We start from the raw sequence: 21814 nt of genomic DNA on the forward strand, positions 1-21814 counted from the left end.
GTCTCTCATGATTCCAAAGTCCTCCAACCCTGTTCACAGTTTCTTTGTCTTATTCAGCTTCAAACCCTTCTGCCACATAACCTTCTCCTTCAGAGACTGGAAGTAGAATCAGACACATTCTTTCACTGACTCGTTCATTCATTTATTAAGCAGGCCTTTACTTTTAGCAAATATTCATTTATAAAGCAAGCATCAAGTGCTTATACTTACTATGATTCAGCCATGGAGTTTTGCTGGTGAAAATGAAAATAATTACTGCCCTCAAGAAACTCACTTTCTACTTGTTCCTTACATCCATTAGTAAGGTAAGGAATGTAGGCATTTTTAGATTATTATTTTTATTTTTTACTTAAGAGGAAACAGACCAAGAAAAATTAAGTAACTTGTCCAAGATCAGACAACTTCTAACTTAGTTGGGAAGCCAAGGGCTCAAATCTGCATCTGGGATTGTATTGAATAGGGCAATGACATGGCCAGACTTGTGGAATATCACTTTGGCAGTTGTATTGGATTATAGAGGAGAGAAATGAATTGGGGAGACTAATTAGGAGGCTATTACAATGGTCCAGATGAGAGGTGATGAGGGCCTGAACTAGAGTGTGACTAGAGAGAAGGACAGAGATATGAGAGATCTTGTGGAAGTAGAATTGACAAGCATTGGCAAGTCTGTTGTGCTTCTCCTGTACTGTACTCATGTAAACACCTTCATCAAAAAGACACTTTGGAAATACTAAAAGGTTATTCTTTTCCTTTTGTTTTAGAAATGATATGTATTTCTCTTATATACTACAATGCTTTACTACACTGTCATTTTATCTGCTCGATTTTTTATATTTTCCAAATTCCAGAAGACCTTTTAGTACTAGTGCTTATGGAAAATATGAACAAGCCTGTTATCCCTGAAATTTGAATTTTTTGACTGAAATAATTCAAGAGGCATGCTTTTATTATCTCCTTTGAAAATGTTTGACATAAAATAAATTATCACAACTTTTTTTACAAGTCAAAAGTATCTATAAAGTTTTTATGTCCAAGTCTAAACTTCATATGGTGTATATGTGTATGTATGTATGTATATGCATACCTATCTATAGATACAACTTATTGTACACAATATCGTGTAAGTAGATTTAATATTAAAATAGCTTCAAGTCTATTATACAAAACAAATGTTCCACTACTTTGAAGAATATATTTATAAATGAAGCACCATATTCTTTGTCTGTTCCAGAAAATATGACAGTGTACAGATGGTCTTTAGGGCATGTTATGTACTGAAAGGAGTTTTATACTATAAATTAGCATGAAGCAAACTTAGATTTTTAGTCTTTCAGCAGAAAGATTAAACTTTAAGGACAGCAAAGGTCTGTGCACCTAATTTGCATTTTGTGCAACCCTGGTATTTATCCCGTGCTGCTATTACTACATAGATGTAAATCTTTTGAGTTTGAATTCAGTGTGCCTAATCAAACGAGCAGGTGTATTATAACTAGACTGAATAAGCCTAACCTTTCTTTTCTTCATTTTCACACTAAACCTTTTCTAGGGCTTTCTATATTCTATGGTTACCAGATCAGGTCCTAGTTATTTCCTGATTTCCCTGTCATCTTGTGGGTGGTAGAGGTTAGGTAGGCTAGCCATCTGCTACTCTACCCTCCCAGTTGGTTCTCCTTCCTTTAAGAAGCAGGTTTAGTTAAACAGATTGGCGAAGGTCCAGAGGGGGGAGTCTGTGTGCCTTTATCCTAGTCAAATTGGTCTGTAGCTCTTTAGAGTGAATAGCAACTTTGTTATTTTCTTTTGCTTCTTCACAATTTACATATCTTTTCTACTGTGCATAGGCATCTCACACTATAGGAGAGGGCAGGAGGCATCTCCCCCCACCCCACCCCCTACATCTTTATTTTACAAAGAAATAAAAAATTTGGTTTTGTTGTGAAACAGTTTTTAGTTCTCACAAAGGTGGCATAGGATAGCATTCTCAAAATAAGTCTAAATGTTCAATTGTTGAAAACTAGTTTTGAACTACTTGTTAAAGATTTTTTTAAAATTATATAGGATATGGGATTTAGAATCTAACATTAACAGGTGGAATTAACACAACCACCACAAAGTTAGCATTATGGTTGTTTGCCTTATTAATCTTCAAATATGCTACATTCTGCTACCTTTTTAGCCAGGTTTGCACAAATCCTTTCATTGCAGCATATGTCAACAGAAATGTTCTCCCATCTGCTGCATATAGCTTGATGTCTGATATTCAGAGACAAGGGCACAGCACAATGCGTACCTCTGTTAGTAGTTACAGGTGTGTTGTGAGGAGCCTAGTGCATTAATCAGACCCTTAATTATGAAAAAGGTGGATCTTTTGTTCTGACCTTGGAGCATGAATTTACCACACACTTTATAAAACTACAGCATCCATCTGCTCCATCTCTTAGAATGTTTGTCTTGACTGATATTGACTTTAAAATGTATCAAAGGAAGTGATTAAAACAGGTTTAAACATTAACTTGAAAACAGCAATATAGCTCATTTTGGTTGAGAAGAATAAAGAATTTACCTACTATGATTAGTAAAAATATTTTTTGTATGTCAAAATCACTCTTTAAGATGTTTTAGTTAAGAATGGAGATATACATTGACTTCTTAGAATTTAATTATTGTGGCTGGGTAATAGATTTGAGTTTTAGACATCAGTGTTCTGCAAATTGTTACAGGGAATTTCAAAAGTAGCCTTATAAGAAGGATGAGAAAAGAAATTTGATGCCACAAAAAGAGAACATCTTAAAGTATTTTTTCTAATTAGTGTCCAGAAGCTAAATGGCAGCTCCTATGGTTTGATTAATATGTATAATCATAAAATGCCAGATAATGATTCTCAAGTTTGCCTTGTTTTTAATCCCTTTTCTTGATCTAATATTTTTAATCCTTTTCCTGACTTTAATGAAGGTTTCACTGAAGCCTAGATAGAGTAAATGACTTAACTGAGGTCATGCAGCTAATAAGGGGCAGAGACAGAATTTGAACCTGAATTTGGCCTCAGACAGTAGCTGTGTGACCCTGGGCAAGTCACTTAACCCTGTTAAGCTCAGTTTCCTCAGGTGTAAAATGAGCTGGAGAGGAAATGGCGAGCCACTCCAGTATCTTTGCCAAGAAAACCCCAAATGGAGTAACAGAGTTGGACATGACTGAAGGACTAAACAACAATGACAACTATGATTCCAAAGCCATTGCTCTTTCCATTGCATTATGCTGTGGTTATGCTTTTGTGTGTGTGTGGGGTTACTCTTATAGTGACTATTGTGTTATACTCGAAGTCAAAGGATGCTCTTTGTACGTTAGGGAAAGGTCTGTTGGTTATGTATCATAAATTTTGATTACATGTGTACATGCAGATATCATTAATAGTAATTATATCTTCAGATATGAAGAATTAAAATCTTAATATGCTATAGTGTAATGAATGAACTCTTCTCTCAAACATTTTAAAGTACTGATTATCTATGCCACTTAATTGGCAACCTTTAAATTTTTTAAGAGGAAAAATTCTTTAACTGTGAGAGATTTTTTCAGTCATTGAATAGCTGAAGAAAAAAAGTGTCGTCTTTATATTCTTTAATCACCATTTTAGAAGTTGAAGAGCACTAGAGTTGGGAAGCAATGTGTTTCTGTAACCGAGACAAAGTTGGAACATTATATCCCTTGTATTTTTTACTTTCCACCGGAATCTTAGAAATTTCTGATTAGAACTGGAAAGGACCTTAGAAGCCCACTATCTATCCCACTCCACCTGTTCCCCACCTTTCAGAAATACACACTTTGTACAGAGGAGGAAACTGAGGTTTGGGGTAAGTGCAACAAACATTTAGTAAGCACCTACTATGTGCCAGGTGCTATTTTAGGGCTCTAGAAAGTGAAAAGCAAAAATGGGATAGACCCTGTCTAGGGTCTAGAGGATACATTTTATCAGGAGAAGTAACATATACATATATAAGTACATACAAAGTAAATATCAGAAATAACATGAAATAACAGCAGCTGAGAGTTATGACAAGGAAAGGCCTCATATAGGACGGAAGTGGTGCTTGATCGGAACATTGAAAGAGACTAGGGATTCTAGGAGGAAAAGTTAAAGAAAACATGGATTCTAGGCCTGGGGGCATAGCCAGTGCAAAGAAACAGAGACCGAGATGGAATGTTCTGTTTGAGGAAGAGCAAAAAGGCAGCTATGGCTGGATTGTAGCTTGCATGGAGGGGAATATTGTATAACAGGACTGGAAAGGGAGGGTGGAACAAGGTTATGAAGGGCATTACATGCCAAACAAAGGAGTTTGTATTTGATCCTTGACCTAATAGGGAATCACTGGATTGTTTTTAATAGGGCAATGACATGGCCAGACTTGTGGAATATCACTTTGGCAGTTATATTGAATTATAGAGGAGAGAAATGAATTGGGGAGACTAATTAGGAGGCTATTTCAGTAGTCCAGGTGGGAGGTGATGAGGGCCTGAACCAGAGTGTGACTAGAGAGGAGAGAAATGTGAGAGATCTTGTGGAAGTAGAATTGACAAGCACTGGCACGTGAAAGTCTATGTGGGATGAGGGAAAGCGAATCAAGTATGACTCTGAAGGTGCAAACCTGGGTGACTGGAAGGATGCTGATACCTTTGACAAAAGCAGGGAAGTTTGGAAGGAGAGTAAGTTTGAAGGGAAGATAATTCTATTTATGGCATTTTGAATTTGAGGTGCTTACCTAAAATCCACTTTGAAATGTCCAGTAGACAGTTTGGTAATATGGCACTAGAGATGTGTTGGGAGACAAGTGTTAGAAATGGGAATCTAGAAGATATCTTTGTAGAAATAAGTGGGATACATTGAGGTCATCAGGAGAGCACAGAGAGAGAAAGAAGGCAAAAGGGCACTGGATTGAAGCCTGGGGAACTCATTCACCCAAGGAGTGGGATGTAGATGATGGTCCATCAAAGGAAACCGAAAAGGAGTGGTCAGACAGATAGACGTGGAACCAAGAGAGAGCAGTGTCACAAGAACTCAGGAAGAATATAGTATCCAGCAGAGAGGGTGGTTAACAGTGTCAACTGCAGAGAGATTAAGAAGGATGAGGATTGTGAAAAAACAATTGGATTTAGCAATGGGAGAGAGCAGTTTCAGTTGAGTGGTGAGGTTGGAAGCCAGATTGCAAAGAGCTGAAAAGTGAGTAAGAATCAAGGAAGTTGAAGCACTCAATGTAATAGCATTTTCTTAGAATTTGGCTGTGAAAGAACGGGGAGATAGAGAAGGATAGCTGGAGGGGGACAGTAAAGTCAAGTGAGGGTTTTTCAAGGGGAGGGGAGACTGGTATTGTGTTTTGTCAGTTTTTCACATAATACGTACATGACATGGAAAACAGAATCTCCTGGAATTTAAATATGTGCATTTATGATGACCAGTATTAAAATGTTACTTTAAAATGTTAGAGAGTCTTTTGTATCTTTTTAACCTAGACAGCTGTTTACTCTGCCTGTCCATTCATCTCCTTTCAGTAAGGCATTACAGTTCCTAAAGCTGGCTGTTAGCCCTTGTAGCCTAGATTGTGGTAAAACCTGTCCTAACTGGTATTAATGTAGTGGAAAGAATAGGACATTTGGAGATAGGAAACTGGTGCTTGAACTTGGCTATTTTCTGGTTTGATGAGCTTGAGCAAGTCCCTTTTTAGTCTGTTTTCTCATCTTTAAAACAAGCAGGATAATGTTTTCACTAGCCTACCTCTAAGGATGTTGTGAGGGCTAAATGACTAAAAATACTTTGGAATCATAAAGTGCTATGAATATAAATAATTGCTATTATTAGGAGTAGCTGAATTACTTGGACAAATCACTTTGATTCTTGGTGCCTCATTTTTTTCCATTTTCAAGACAGATATCGTAATACCTGACTCTAGGAATTAAGTGGACTAGGTGATCTTCAAAGTCCCTTCTAGCTGCAAAATCAATGATTTATTTATCTCATAAAGATCTCTATGATGTATTTATCTCATAGAGAGGTCATGAACACATATGAGGTAATAATTCTTTCCTCAAGTATATATACTCAGCTCTTAAAGGAAGGCCCTGTGGAAATACAAAGTATAAAGTGCTGTTGCAAATTTTAGAATCTCATTGCTCTTCTGTTTGGAAATTTTTTTCCATGTAGAATTGAACATGTAATCTCATGTTTTTTTCCTCTCCCTCAGGATATCTTAAATACTGTTATAAGGCATTGTCCTTCCCGTTTTTTCTTCTTGGGTTTACCTGGCTTTACAATGCTGATAGGAGACTTCATCACTGCTGCATCCAGAGTTCTTAGTACAGACATGTTGGCGGTGAGTATGACAATGCTCAACATCCAAGTTCCCAAGAGAGTGTACAATCGCTAACAAGGTTCAGATTTCTCCACTCTTAACAGGTGTTGACTCATTAGTGCAATGTGAAACTGGGCTCTCAGGGTAGATACCATGGCAGCTGATGTGTGAAATTGTAGGATAAGGTGACATACTAGTATTGCAAAGGTGTTTCATCAAAAGGCCATAGTGTGAGAAATCATATCCTCACTAGTATTTCAGCACATTTACACACTCAAAAGCAAGTCTTGGGTTTCACAATCTCATTAGCTTTTTATAATAAATGAAAATGAACCTAGATGCTTGTAATAAGCACAGATTTCTAAACATAATGTCATTAAGAATTTTTTTAAAATAGAGGTTAAGAGACATAAAACATTTTGGTTACTTTAAAATGGGAAAATGATAGTTTTTAAAATGAAGGGTTTTTTTTTAATTCACTCATTCAATAACAATTTGTTAAAGGACTTAATATCATCAAAGCACTGTGTGAAGGGAATTACAAAGATAATTAAGACATGATCCCTGCCCTCCTTCATATATATTTTTTCAACCTCTGTATAATGTCTTAGTGTACTAAATCATTATTACTAAAATTATTTTAGTACTTTATTAATGCTGATAATTATAAGCTAAACTATTGTTATTAAATAAAAATTATATATTTATTAAAGCAGGTGGTCATAAATTTTCACTGTAATATAAAGTTTATATGTAACATTTGCTTTTGATCTTTACATTTAGCCAGAGTAGTGTGAGGTAACTTGGAAAAATCAGTCACTCAAGCATTTATTAAATACTTTCTATGTGTGTTATGTGATGAGGACACAAATAATGAATGTATGCTGTTAAGGAGCATGGAAGTATCAGATAACCAATTATGCCTATAGACTCACAATAGAATGATATTTTTATGTTTAAACTTATGTCTTGCACTTTACCTTTTCATGTTACCTATTCATATCCATCTAATGTATGATTTTCTTTCTGTATGATTTTCCCTATGAATGGTAAGCTTGATTATTAATTGAGGGCTTCTGTTACTGTTAACAGGAGAAAGCTAAGCATTTACCCTGTTATACAAAACTAGACCCCTGAATCATTTACAAAAATGTTTATTGAAACATTAATACCTAACAGCTTGAATTTACTTTCACACTTAGTTAAAAAAAAGATAAAAAAAGGATACGCATGAGGTGGGGAATGATTTAATTATGAGGTCACAGCTGCAGAATAAGAGAGAAGGATGCCAGCTGCTAAATTGGTATTCCTAAAATACAAATCTAACCCTGTCATCTCCCTAATCAAAAATCTTCAATGGCACCCAATTGCCTCTAGGATAAAGTACAATCTCCTCAGTGTAGCATTTAAAGCTCTTGATAACCTGGCTTCCACCTTTTTTTCCGTACTTATTTCATTTTATTCCCCTTCATGCTGTCTTTGTTTAGGGCAAATTAGCCTGATAGTTCTTCTACATGAAATTATATCTCTTGCCTCCATGTTCTATGCATGGAATGTTTCACCATTTCTTCCCCAGTTAATCAGTCAGTCAACAATAATTAGTATGTACTTACTGTGAGGTAGCTATTTACTGGAGATTTAAGTACCAAAAAATTAAAAACAATCCCTACTCTCAAAGAGTTTACATTCTAACCTCTTAACTATTCTTCAGAGTACAACTCATGCAATACTAACATAAGTCCTTTCCTGATCCCTCTAGTTACCAACACTTTCTTCCTCTGGAAATGACTTTATGTTATTTTGTATTTATTTTTGTTGTTGTTCAGTTGTTTTAATACATTGGACTCTTCATGATCCCTTTTTGGAGTTTGCTTGGCAAAGACACTGAAGCAGTTTGCCATTTCCTTCTCCAGCTCATTTTGCAGGTGAGGAAGTTGAGGCAAATAGGGTTAAGTAACCACGATCACACAGCTAAGTAAGTGTCTGAGGCAGGATTTGAACTCAGGTCTTCCTGACTTCTGGCCTGGTGCTCTATTCATGTACCACCTAGCCCATTTATTTAGCTATGTACAAGTTGAATCCTACCAGTAGAATATAACCCTTTGAGGGCAGAGCCTGCTTTGTTTTGCTCGTGTTTCTCTTTGTGCCTAGTGCAGTGCCTTACACATGCTTAATAATTTCTAATAAATTGAAGGTTGAAAGGGAAAAGTGATTAATTCCGAAGTATGGCACTCCTATTTAGGACAGGAAATATATATTAACTTGAAGATTACTTGATTGAATTCACCTTTTAAAAAAAAGGATTACATAATGGATTAGAAGGCACAACATAATAATATATTGACTAAAGGAAATACACCTAAGACTGAATTATATATGCATATTCAAAATAAGAAGATGGATTAAAATTTAGTATGTTAAAGCATTGGAAAAATTGTAGGGAATTGAGAATCTAATCATGATGCTGGACCAAACTGAATTCACATTTTAATAGATCAATAGATGTAAATATTGTGACTATATTATGCTTAAAAGTACCTTTGTCAATTAAAAATAATATTAATTATGTATGGTCCAACAGTATTACTATATTTTCAAAGTAAAAAGTAACTGAATTGCAAAAGAGAATTATAAAGGAAAACTGTAATGGAAAACTGTAAAGGGGACTGTGTCATTGCCTCATTAACAACATAACAAATCAAACAAAAACATAAATAAGTTATAAATAAATAGGATGCTAAAAAAAAACCACTAGATTTGATAGCTGTAAGGAAAGAATGAAGTTGGTATAGTAAGGAATTTATTTGTTACTAACATGCATGTTGAATTTTAACAAAAATTAGTTATTCTTGGGAAAATTTTACAAATAAATTCAGAAAGTCAGAAATTTTAAACACAATTTTTACATTGACAGCAAAATATCTTCAAAAGATAAGTGCTAGATGGGAACAGAAAAGTGGCAGATTTATATCTCAGAATGTCTGTTTTTAAAAAAAAAGCAAATTAGAAATTTGCAATTAAACATACACACTCACACACACACACACACTCCTGTGAGATCAGTAATTTCATAGACAAAATGGAATTTGTTTTGAACTTTAAGACCTTCTCTAAAGAGGGAGGAAAGAGAGGAAGGTAAGGAAGACCAATTGTGAAGCCAGTGCAAGAGGCAATCAGGTCCCGTACTGTAAGGACATGGACACAAGGGAGGTAGAAATGATGAAACTTTGCAATTGATTGGATATAGAAGGGTGAGGAAGAGTGAAAAAAATTTTTTTCCAATGTCTCATATTGGTATGAAGCTACCCAGTGTTCTCAAAGGCCGTGCCAATGAAGTAATCCCAATGCCATAACTCAAGTAGGAGAGGCTTCAAGTAAAGGACTGGTGACAGAACATATGTCTGTGCCCAATGAGCAGCCTAGCTTAGTTTGGAAAGTCCAATCTTCAGGTTGACCACAGGGTGATATAATTTTTTGGTTACAGCAGCCCTTGAAGAATTTCTACTAAGCTGTCCTGAGATAGAATCTGCATTAGGAGAGGGAGTACCCATGCTGACAAATCACACAAAACTATTCACTGCCCTAGAAAATAAGTAAAACCAACTGCTAGGGGATTATTTCACTTGAAAATTAATTATGTAATTTTTTTTCTTACAAGCAAAAGATTAGACTAATTTTTTTTCTATTTCCCCCCCTTAAATTAATTATTCTTTTTTTTTTTTTGATGTTTCCTCTCTGTTAATATTTCTTATTCTCTTCTATGGTTCCTATCTGTATTGTAAAACTCAGGCATACACCCTAATGTTTCCCAGAGCCAGTAACTAAGTGGCAGTCTCTACATGAGGAAATGTATTTCTGGCTATCTTTTCCCTCTCAAAGAAGTCCTATATAAATATATTTGATAATTCATTGGTGCATCAGCACTTCTTTCAGATAGACTCATGTTGTGAAAAAAATTAGTCTTGATGATGTTTTCTCCATCCACCCCATCCCCATCCACATGTTAACTTCCAATGGAAGTTATTTGAGGTTTTCTTCCTAGTTATGGTGTGCAAATAGTCAATTTTCAAAGTGCTATATTGACTGTCTTCCAGCTAAAGGTTTATCCCCATGACGTGCTGTCCAGGCAAGTATATCATGCTTTCATATTCAGTTGTGGCTACAAGTCAAATGACTTCCTTTTCTGAAGATGTATCTTATTCCTTCCTGTGTACTCTAGCTCACTCTTAATGCATAATATACTCTGCATCTCTCATTTTTTGTTTTGTTTGTTACTGTCTCTTTTTTTTTTAAACTTGACTGCTGGTCTGAATTTTTAATAGCTCCAAAATGAATTATAAACAACTTATATTGCATTAAAAATTCTGTAAGACAAAGCATTTTTTGCTGGTTCTATATAATGATCAAAGCCAAAATATGTCAGGCTACAGTATTGTTCCAAATATAGATCATACTACTAAAATTAGATTACTTTTTTGTTTTTTTTTGTTTTTTAGCTAGGCAGTGGGGTTAAGTGACTTGCCCAGGGTCACACAGCTAGTAAGTGTTATGTGTCTGAGGCCGTATTTGAACTCAGATCCTTCTGAATCCAGGGCCGGTACTTTATCCACTGCACCACCTACCTGCCCCTAAAATTAGATTACTTTTAAAGAAAAAGCACACACACACACACACACACACACACACACACGCGCCATTTGTTATGGGCCTTACTCAGACATACAGGCTAACTTGATTGCCGGGAGTATGGAAGTAGACTCAGACTACTTAGCTTTTATGGTACCTATTGTATCAGCATAAATCTGTTCTAAATCCAGTAAAACCAATCTGTAGTCATATACCTGCTGAAACAGAAAGACTTTAGGTCAGCCGCTTCTGGGAGCCAAGATGGCGGAGTAAAAAGGTAGTCACTCTCACCCTCCCCTATCAACCTCTGAAAACCCAGAAAATATCACCCCAGGAAAAAAACCTGGATCAGCTGAACCAGAAGAAAGACGGCATGCAGCAGTGCAGTAGCCCAGGTAGCTAGAGGGATTAATGGGAAAGGCACCTCTTACCCTGGGGGAAGGGGAGCAGTACGAAACAGGGGTCGCCCAGCCAGCTAGTGGAAAGACCCACTTTAGCACACCAGGAGGAGATTATGGTGCCTCGCATTCCACAGCAAACAGGTCTCCCAATGCCTCAGCAAAAATAAGGGAAACAGCACTACAAAGGGCCCCAGGCAGATAAGCACCCGGCAGCATTTGTCTGAAAGGAGCTGAAGAAAGCAACCTAGGGGTGCCAAAAAGTTCCAGCCTTGTTGATTCCAGCCCAACACCAGGTAAGCTGTCAGAATCCTACAGCCTCCAACTGCCAACCAAGAGGAGATCCCGAAGCCCGGGTGGTTGAGCAGGCAAACACCAACAGCTGTACCTCCGAGTGCCTCAGTGAGGGTGGGGCAACCGGTGGAAACCAGCTCAGAAAACCACCAGGTGCCTCGGCATTCTACAGCAAAGAAGTCTCCCAGTACCTCAACAGAAATAAGGGAGGCAGCACTGCAAGGGGCCCCAGGCAGATAAACACCTGGCAGCATTTATCTAAAAGGAGCTAAACAAAACTAAAGGAAAGGAAAGGCAGGCAACCTACATTTACCTGAAACTCCCAACCTTGCTGATTCCAGCCCAACACCAGATAAGCTGCCAGAACCCTACAGCCTCCAACTGCCAACATAAGAGGCCCCAGCTCCCAAAGCCAGTGACTGAGGCCTAGGCTCCCAACACAAGAAGCTTGGGTCAGTGCCCTCTCCTCCCCAGCAGGAGAGCTTAATCTCTGTAAAGGCCACGGAATAAAGAAACACCATGAATAAAAAAAAAAGTACGATAGATTCCTATTATGAGAAGAGTGAAGATCAAGACAGAAATTCTGAAGAGGACAACACTGTCATCAAACCCACATCTGCAACATCAAAAGGGAATATGAACTGGTCTGAAGCCCAAAAATCCTTCTTAGAAGAACTCAAGAAGGATTTTAAAAGTCAAATGAGAGAGGTAGAGAGGAGTCCTTTAAAAGTACAATTGGCCAATTGGAAAAAAAAGCACAATGAAGAAAACAAGTCCCTAAAACACACAATTGGCCAAATGGAAAAAAAGTACAGTGAAGAAAATAAATCCCTTAAAAATACAATTGACCAATTAGAGAAGAAAGTACAAAATCTAACAGAAAAAAACAATATGTTAAAAATTAGAATTGAATAAATGGAAACTAGTGACTCTATGAGAGAGCACGAATCAGTCAAACAGAAACAAAAAAATGAAAAAATAGATGAAAACTTAAAATACCTCATGGGTAAAACAGCTGACCTGGAAAATAGATCCAGGAAAGACAATTTAAAAATTATAGGCCTACCTGAAAGCCATGATGAGAACAATATCCTTCAGGAAATCATAAAGGAATACTGCCCTGAAGTCCTAGAACCTGAAGGTAAAATAACTATGGAAAGAATCCATCACTCCCCGCCTGAAAGAGATCCCAAATTGAAAACGCCTAGGAATATAATAGCTAACTTCCCAAATTACCAGATAAAAGAGAAATTATTGCAAGCAGCCAGAAAGAAACAATTTAAATATCATGGAACCAGTCAGGATTACACAGGACCTTGCAGCCTCTACATTAAAAGACCGTAGGGCATGGAACATGATATTCCATAAGGCAAAGGAGCTTGGAATGCAGCCAAGGATTAACTTCCCAGCGAAAATGAGCGTGATTTTTCAGGGAAGGAGATGGATATTCAACAAAATAGGGGACTTCCAAACGTTCCTGATAAAAAGACAACAAAAAATTTGATCTTCAAGTACAAGATTCAAGAGAGACATAAAAAGGTAAATGGGACAGAAAGATACAATATGTTGTTAATAAGGGCAAAATGTTTACATCCCTACAAGGGAAGATGACACTTGCAACTCTTGAGAACTGTATTGTTATTATACCATGTTAAAGGAGTATACATGAAGGGAGTGGATATAAGTTGACTTTGATGTAATGATAAAAAAAAAATTTAATCAAGTGGGTTAAATGGATCCAAGTAAGTGGATTAGTCTGAGCTAAGAAAATGTACTGAGAAAGGAGGAGGCAGACAAGGGTAAATTATATTACAGGAAAAGACACAAAAACCTATTAGAGCAGAGGTAAAGAAGGGAGGGGGATGAGCATTGTTTGAACCTTACTCTCATCAGATTTGGCTCAAGAAGGAAATAACATAATCAGTTAGGTATAGAAATCTAACTTGTACTATAGGTAGTAGGAGGGGAAAGGGGAAAGAAAAGGGAGGGGGGATAGAAGGGAGGGAAGCAGCAATAAGGGTAAAGGGGAAGAAAAGGGAAAGGGATGATAGAAGGGAGGTGGGACCCAAGGAGGTGCTGTTCAAAAGCAAAACACTAGTGAGGGGGGGAAAGAAGAAAGGAGAAAGAAAAGCATAAACGGGGGGAAAAGGATGGAGGAAAAGACACAGATAGTAATCATAACTGTAAATGCGAATGGGATGAACTCTCCCATAAAACGGAAGCATAGAGCAGATTGGATTAAAAACCATAATCCTACAATATGTTGTTTACAGGAAACACATTTGAAAAAGAGTGACACATACAGGGTAAAGGTAAAAGGCTGGAGCAAAATATATTATGCTTCAGCTGAAGTAAAAAAAAGCAGGGGTAGCAATCCTGATCTCAGACAAAGTAAAAGCAAAAATAGATCCTGTCAAAAGAGATAAGGAAGGAAACTACATCCTGCTAAAAGGCACCATAGACAATGAAGTAATATCATTACTAAACATATATGCACCAAATGGTATAGCATCCAGATTCTTAGAGGAGAAATTCAGGGAGTTACAGGAAGAAATAGACAGCAAAACTATACTAGTGGGGGACCTCAACCTCCTCCTCTCTGAACTAGATAAATCTAACCACAAAATAAACAAGAAAGAAGTTAAGGAGGTGAATAGAACATTAGAAAAGTTAGGTACGATAGATCTGTGGAGAAAACTGAATGGGGATAGAAAGGAATATACTTTTTTCTCGGCAGTACATGGCACATACACAAAAATTGACCATGTACTAGGGCATAAAAACCTCATAATCCAATGCAGAAAGGCAGAAATATTAAATGCATCCTTTTCAGATCATGATGCAATAAAAATTATATGTAACAAAGGGCCATGGAAAGATAGACTAAAAAATAATTGGAAACTAAATAATCTAATCCTAAAAAATGATTGGGTCAAAGAACAAATCATAGAAACAATCAATAATTTCATTCAAGAGAATGACAATAATGAGACAACAAACCAAAACTTAGGGGATGCAGCAAAAGCAGTTCTCAGGGGAAGTTTTATATCTCTAAATGCTTACATAAATAAAATAGAAAAAGAGGAGATCAATGAATTCGGCATACAACTAAAAAAACTAGAAAAAGAACAAATTAAAAATCCTCAATTAAACACCAAATTAGAAATATTGAAAACCAAAGGAAAAATTAATAAAATTGAAATTAAGAAAACTATTGAACTAATAAATAAAACTAAGAGCTGGTTTTATGAAAAAACCAATAAAATAGATAAACCTTTGGTTAATCTAATCAAAAAAAAGAAAGAAGAATCCGAATTACTAGTATCAAGAATGAAAAGGGTGAAACTACTGCCAAGGAAGAGGAAATTAAACAACAATTAGGAATTATTTTGCCCAACTCTATGCCAACAAATTTGACAATCTTAGTGAAATGGGTATATATTTACAAAAATATAAATTGCCCAGATTAACAGAAGAGAAAGTAAATACTTAAATAACCCCATCTCAGAAAAAGAAATTGAACAAGTCATTGATGAACTCCCTAGGAAAAAATCTCCAGGGCCAGATGGATTTACATGCGAATTCTATCAAACATTTAAAGAGTAATTAATTCCAATACTATATAAACTATTTGGTAAAATAGGTGAAGAAGGAATCTTACGAAATACTTTTTATGATACAAATATGGTGCTGATACCTAAACCAGGAAGAGTCAAGACAGAGAAAGAAAATTATAGACCAATTTCTCTAATGAATATAGATGCAAAAATTTTAAACAAAATATTAGCAAATAGATTACTGCAACTTATCACATGAATAATACACTATGACCAGGTAGGATTTATACCAGGAATGCAGGGCTGGTTCATTATAAGGAAAACTATCAGCATAATCCATCATATCAACACCAAAACTAACAGAAACCACATGGTCATCTTAATAGATGCAGAAAAAGCTTTTGACAAAATACAACACCCATTCCTATTAAAAACACTAGAGAGCATAGGTATAAATGAAGTCTTCCTTAAAATAATAAATAGCATCTATCTAAAACCTTCAGCAAGCATAATATTTAATGGGGACAAGCTGGAAGCATTTCCAATAAGATCAGGGGTGAAACAAGGATGTCCATTATCACCACTGTTATTCAACATCGTACTGGAAATGTTACCTCCAATAAGAGAAGAAAAAGACATTGAAGGCATCAGAATAGGCAAAGAAGAAACAAAGCTATCACTCTTTGCAGATGACATGATGTTATACTTAGAGAATCCCAGAGAATCAAGTAAAAAACTACTTGAAATAATAAACAACTTTAGCAGAGTTGCAGTCTATAAAATAAACCCACATAAATCATCGGCATTTCTATATATTACCAACAAAGCCCAACAGCAAGAGATATAAAGAGAAATTCCATTTAAACTTACTGCAGACAGTATGAAATATTTAGGAGTCTACCTCCCAAAACAAACCCAGGAACTCTATGAACACAATTACAAAACACTTTGCACGCAAATAAAATCAGATCTAAATAATTGGAAAAACATCAGTTGCTCATGGGTAGGCCGAGCTAATATAATAAAAATGACAATTCTACCTAAGCTAATTTACTTATTCAGTGCCATACCAATCAAACTACTAAAAAATTATTTTATAGGTTAGAAATAATAATAACAAGATTCATTTGGAAGAACAAAAGGTCCAGAACATCAAGAGAACTAATGAAAAGAAATGCAGGGGAAGGTGGCCTAGCCATTCCAGATGTTAAATTGTATTATAAAGCAGCAATCATCAAAACTGCTTGGTACTGGCTAAGAAATAGAGTGGTGGATCAGTGGAATAGGTTAAGTATGCAAGACACAGTAGTCAATGACTATAGTAATTTATCATTTGATAAACTCAAAGACCCCAGCTTCTGGAATAAGAACCCACTCTTTGAAAAAAACTGCTGGGAAAACTGGAAAAGAGTATGGCAGAAACTAGGCATATACCAAAATCTCATACCATATACCAAAATAAAGTCAAAATGGGTACATGATTTAGATATAAAGGCTGATACTATAAGCAAACTGAGAGAGCAAGGAATAGTTTACCTGTCAGATCTATGGAGAACAGAAGAATTCATGACCAAACAGGAGATAGAGAACATTACGAAAAACAAAATAGATAATTTTGATTACAGTAAATTGAAAAGTTTTTGCACAAACAAAGCCAATGCAACTAAGATTAGAAGGAAGGTAGAAAATTGGGAAAGAATTTTTACAACCAGTCTCTCTGATAAGGGCCTCATTTCTAAAATATATAGAGAATTAAGTCAAATTTATAAGAATGCAAGCCACTCCCCAATTGATAAGTGGTCAAAGGGTATGAACAGACAGTTCTCAGATGAAGAAATGAAAGCCATCTATAGTCATATGAAAAAATACTCTAAATCACTATTGATTAGAGAAATGCAAATAAAAACAACTCTGAGGTACCACATCACACCTATCAGAATGGCCAACATGACAAAACAGGAAAATGATAAATGTTGGAGAGGATGTAGTAAAATTAGAACACTAATGCATTGTTGGTGGTGTTGTGAAATGATCCAACCATTTTGGAGAGCAATTTGGAACTATGCCCAAAGGGCTATAAAAATATGCATACCCTTTGACCCAGCAATAGCACTTCTAGGGCTATGTCCCAAAGAGATCACACAAATGGGAAAAGGACCTACATGTACAAAAATATTCATAGCAGCTCTTTTCGTGGTGGCAAAGAATTCGAAATTGAGAGGATACCCATCAATTGGGGAATGGCTGAGCTGAGCAAGTTGTGGTATATGAATGTGATGGAATACTATTGTGCTATAAGAAATGATGAACAGGCTGACTTCAAAAAAACCTGGAAAGACTTGTATGGTCTGATGCTGAATGAAGTGAGCAGAACCAAGAGAACGTTGTACACAATAACAGCCATGTTGTGTGATGACTGATATTGAGAAACTTAACCCTTCTTGGAAATACAAGGATCTAAGACATCTTCAGAGGCCTTGTGATGGAAAATGCTATCCACACTCAAACAAAGAACTATGGAAGCTGAATTGTTATTTTTTTTTCTCTTCTATTGAGTTTTGTTTCCTCTTTCTGATGGTTCCTCCTATTGGTTTTTATTTCTACTTACAACATCACTAATGTGAAAATATGTTTAATATGAATGTAAATGTATAGCCTATATCAGATTGTGTGCTGTCTTGGGGGGGATGGTGGGTTGGAAGGGGGAGAAAAATTTTAAACTCAAAAGCATATGGAAGTGGTTATTGATAAATCAAAATAAATTAATAAAAAATTTAAAAAAACAAAGACTTTATTAACTAATTTCTTTTGTGATTTGTGTTTTTTTCAAATTGAGACCATTAATAATAAAGAAATTCAACTCTGTTCTACTAATGTTTGAAAAATCTTCTTTGAATCATTCTCTTGGTGATATTTTTTTTTCATTTACTTCTCTAAAATGAGATGAGTAAACATATCTTAACATCAAAATTTCAATGTTATAAAGAAAAGCAAAGAAGAGGATTGTATACTAGGCTAAACTTTAGTTGCATACATTTTTCTGCTAACAGCTTTTCTTATTTCATTATAAATTTAAGATGAATAGATCCAGTATTGCCTGCTTTCCTGTGTTCCTTTCTCAATTTTCTTCTATTCTCATTTATTTATATTCTGATGATTCATGCTTTTTTCTTTCTTTCTTTCTATTTTAGTATATTCTTTCTGTCCTCTTTACCATCACTCCAGCACTTCTCTTTTAATAAATAAGCATAGTCATTTAAAACCAATCTATCTTTATGCCATCCCTCTTCATATGATCTCTTCCTCCCTTTTCCCCATATTCTCACTCTCCCACTTCCCACCCTACTTTCCCCAGCCCCACTTTCTAACTTTACCTCTGAAGATAGCTATCAAATCAGCCTTACCATTCTTCTAAAGGACATGTCAATTATTTTTCCTATTAATAATCATCATTCAGTCTTTCTTGTCCAAAATACTGTTCCCTGGTCATTACTCCCCTAGTGTATTGTCTTTCTTTAGTAGAACATAAGTTCTTTGAAGGCCGGGAATGTCTTCTTTTCTTGCCTTAACATCTTCAATGCTCTTAGTTAATACCTGTACATAGTAAGTATTTAATAAGTGGTTTTGTTCACTCATTCTGGAGTCATGATTGGTCATTGTGTAATACTAGCTAGATCTTACTTCTTTCACAATTGTTTTTCTTAACCTTTTTGTAGTCATTATATAAATTGTTCTGATTCTTCTTTCTTCATTCTGCATCAGTACATATAAATCTCGGGTTTCTCTGTATGTCTTGTTCATTATATCTTATAATGCAATAGTTCTTTATTATATTATATACCACATTTTTTTCAGCAATTCCCAATTGACGAGTACACACTTTGTTTCCAGTTTTCGTGTTTCTGTTTTTTGTTTTGTTTTGTTTTTTTTGACTACACTATAAAGTGGTCTTTTGTTGCGTATGGGTCGTTTCTTTCTTTCTTTGATTTCTTGGAGTATCAAAGTAGGACAGAAAGGTATACAGAGCTTAGTTACTTTGGCAGTATTATTCCAAATTGCTTTCTGGAATTGTTGAACTATTATACAGCTCTACCAACATTGCATTAATGTGCAGTTTCTGCAACAACTGCCTTTTTTCCATCTCTACCAGTCTAATTTATGAGGCAGAATTTGAGAATTGTCTTAGATTTCATATGTCTTATTAATGATTTGGAACATTGTTGTATGATTGTTGACATCTTGCTTTCTTTTCTTCTTTTGAGAAGTGCCTATTAATATCCTTTCATTCTTTCATATTTGTATCAATTCCCTAAGCACCTTGGATATCAGATCTTTAACACAGAAATTTTCTGCCAAGATTTTTTCCCCTTTAAATTCCCTTTTAATTCTAATTACATTTATTTTGTTTGTGTAAAAACTTTTTAAGTTTATGTAATTAAAATTGCACATTTTATATCCTGTGCTCTTCTCAATGGCTTGTTTTAGTGAAGAACTGCTTCTCTATCCATACAAAAGGTATATCCTCCCTGCTCTTCAAATTTATTTATGATATGATCTTTTATATCTAGATTATCCATCAGTTTGGAACTTTTTGTGGCATTTTGTATAAGATCTTGATCTATACCTGTTCAATATGTGTTGATCTATGTCTGTTTTGTTGAATAGTGAATCCATATTGTGTTTGACAGCTTATATGTCATTTTTACTTGATCTATTCCACTGATTAACTTTTATATTTTTATGTTTTATTTATATGTATATATATTTATATTTCAACCAATATCAAATTGTTTTGATTTATACAACTTTGTAGTATAATTAAAGTTCTTATACTGTTACACCCATTCCTGCCTGATTTTTTTCATTATTTTCTTTAATATTATTGACCTATTGTTCCTCCACATATATTTTGTTATTATTTTTTTCTAGATCTATAAAATAAGTAGTTTGGTAATAGTAATTTGGTATGGCACTGAATTCGCAAATTAATTTAGGTGGCATTGTCATTTTTATTATATTGTCATGGTCCAATCATGAAAAGTTAATGTCCAATTATTTTACTCTTTTCTTTCTCAAAAGATTGTTCTGTAGTTTTATTCATATAATTCTCTTCTGTGTCTTGGTAGCTGGACTCCTAGGCATTTTATATGTTCTGTAGTTATTTTGAGTGAAATTTCTTTTTTTTCTCTTCCTATTAGGTTTTGTTCATAATATCAGAAAGAGGGATGGTTTTTTTTTTCAGTTTATTTTATAGCATGGAACTTTCCTGAACTTATTGTTTCATTTAATTTTTTAGTTGACATGCTGTGATTCTCTAAACAAACTATCACATCCTTATCTATATCAAATGTGCTACCACTTTTCCATCCTCCCAGATTCTCTAAACAATCACATCCTTATCTATATCAAATGTGCTACCACTTTTCCATCCTCCCATCTTCTCTCAGTGTATACTTGACTCCTCATCTTTGTCACCCACATATCAAATTATTTGCCAAATCTTGTCTTTGTTACATCCATACCACTTCTCACATTTATCATCTTCTCTCTGTTCACACACAACCACTAACATAGATCAGACCCCATCACTTCTTACCTGAATTATTGCAACAGCCTCCCTATGGGTCTACCCATGTTAAAGATGTTGCCATTTCTCATAGCTGGCAAAATGATTTTCCTAAAATATGATTCTGACCATATTACTTCTCTACTCAATAAACTTTAGTGGCTCCCTTTTGCCTTTAGAATTAAATTAAAATCCACTGGCTTTTAATGGTTTTCACATGATCTCAACCGTATGTGGTTTGGGTTTGTTTTTTTTTTTGTCCTTCATTTTCAAAGAGGAATAATGACATTACAGGTGAGGTCTTGACTTGTGCATGAATTGGATTTAAGTGAAGCAGAATTGTGCAAAGTCGTCAGCCTCACTCTGTCTTCCAGAGTTATCAGAGTCCAGTGGCAGGACAAAAGTCTGTGACTGGTGATGACCTGGGATGCAGTGGATGACCTTCTGTCTTTGATATCTGACTAAGCGCTAATCATTCCACAGCTCCTGCATCAGCTGCCTTCGTGACCGTTGGAACAAATTGTTCTGATCAGCCTATTTCCTAGGGGGAAGTCTTCATATGTTGAGGGTAGACATCCCCCCACCTCCCTGATGGGTTTTAGGTTTACCCTTTTGGTTACCCTCAACCTGGTTAAACCTCTCTGCTGAGATGGTTTTACTGGGGTGTGGTCGCTGTGCCTGCTACAGCTTGTTGGAGCCTCAGTTAGGTGAAGGTGGAAGCAATGGTGGATGGGCAGCCCTGAAAAGGTCTCAGCAACCCTCACACCAGAGATGCTAGTATTCCTTAAACACCCCATACCACTCTCCACCTATATTTCTAGCTTCATTATATATTACTTCCTTTAACATACTTTACAGTCCTGCTAAACATAGTCTTTTCTATTCCTCACATGCCTCTATTTGCCTTGAACATAGTGGTTGCTTAATAATGTTTATTGAGTGGTTGGTTAGCAGATTCCTGCTCATTAGAAGTCTTTAAGCAAAGATTGAATGATCATTATTCAGGAATGTTGTAGCAGGAATTTTAAAAAAAAT

General features: G+C 35.6%; 1 protein-coding gene across 3 annotated transcripts in view; it reads left to right on the forward strand.

Annotated features, from left to right (window-relative positions):
• Window positions 1–21814, forward strand: part of RALGAPA2 (Ral GTPase activating protein catalytic alpha subunit 2) — a 407209-nt gene that overhangs the window by 176247 nt on the left and 209148 nt on the right. For all 3 annotated transcript variants that reach the window (XR_003567134.1, XM_027840277.1, XM_027840278.1), the window contains exon 24: window positions 6231–6359. Coding sequence is in view for 2 of the 3 variants with exons in the window: in XM_027840277.1 (XP_027696078.1) it covers window positions 6231–6359 (129 nt within the window). In the remaining variant the exon portion in view is untranslated. The remainder of the gene's footprint in view (window positions 1–6230; window positions 6360–21814) is intronic.

The sequence above is a fragment of the Vombatus ursinus genome, unplaced genomic scaffold (assembly GCF_900497805.2).
Source record: "Vombatus ursinus unplaced genomic scaffold, bare-nosed wombat genome assembly UNPS02014841.1, whole genome shotgun sequence".
Lineage (NCBI taxonomy): Eukaryota > Metazoa > Chordata > Mammalia > Diprotodontia > Vombatidae > Vombatus > Vombatus ursinus.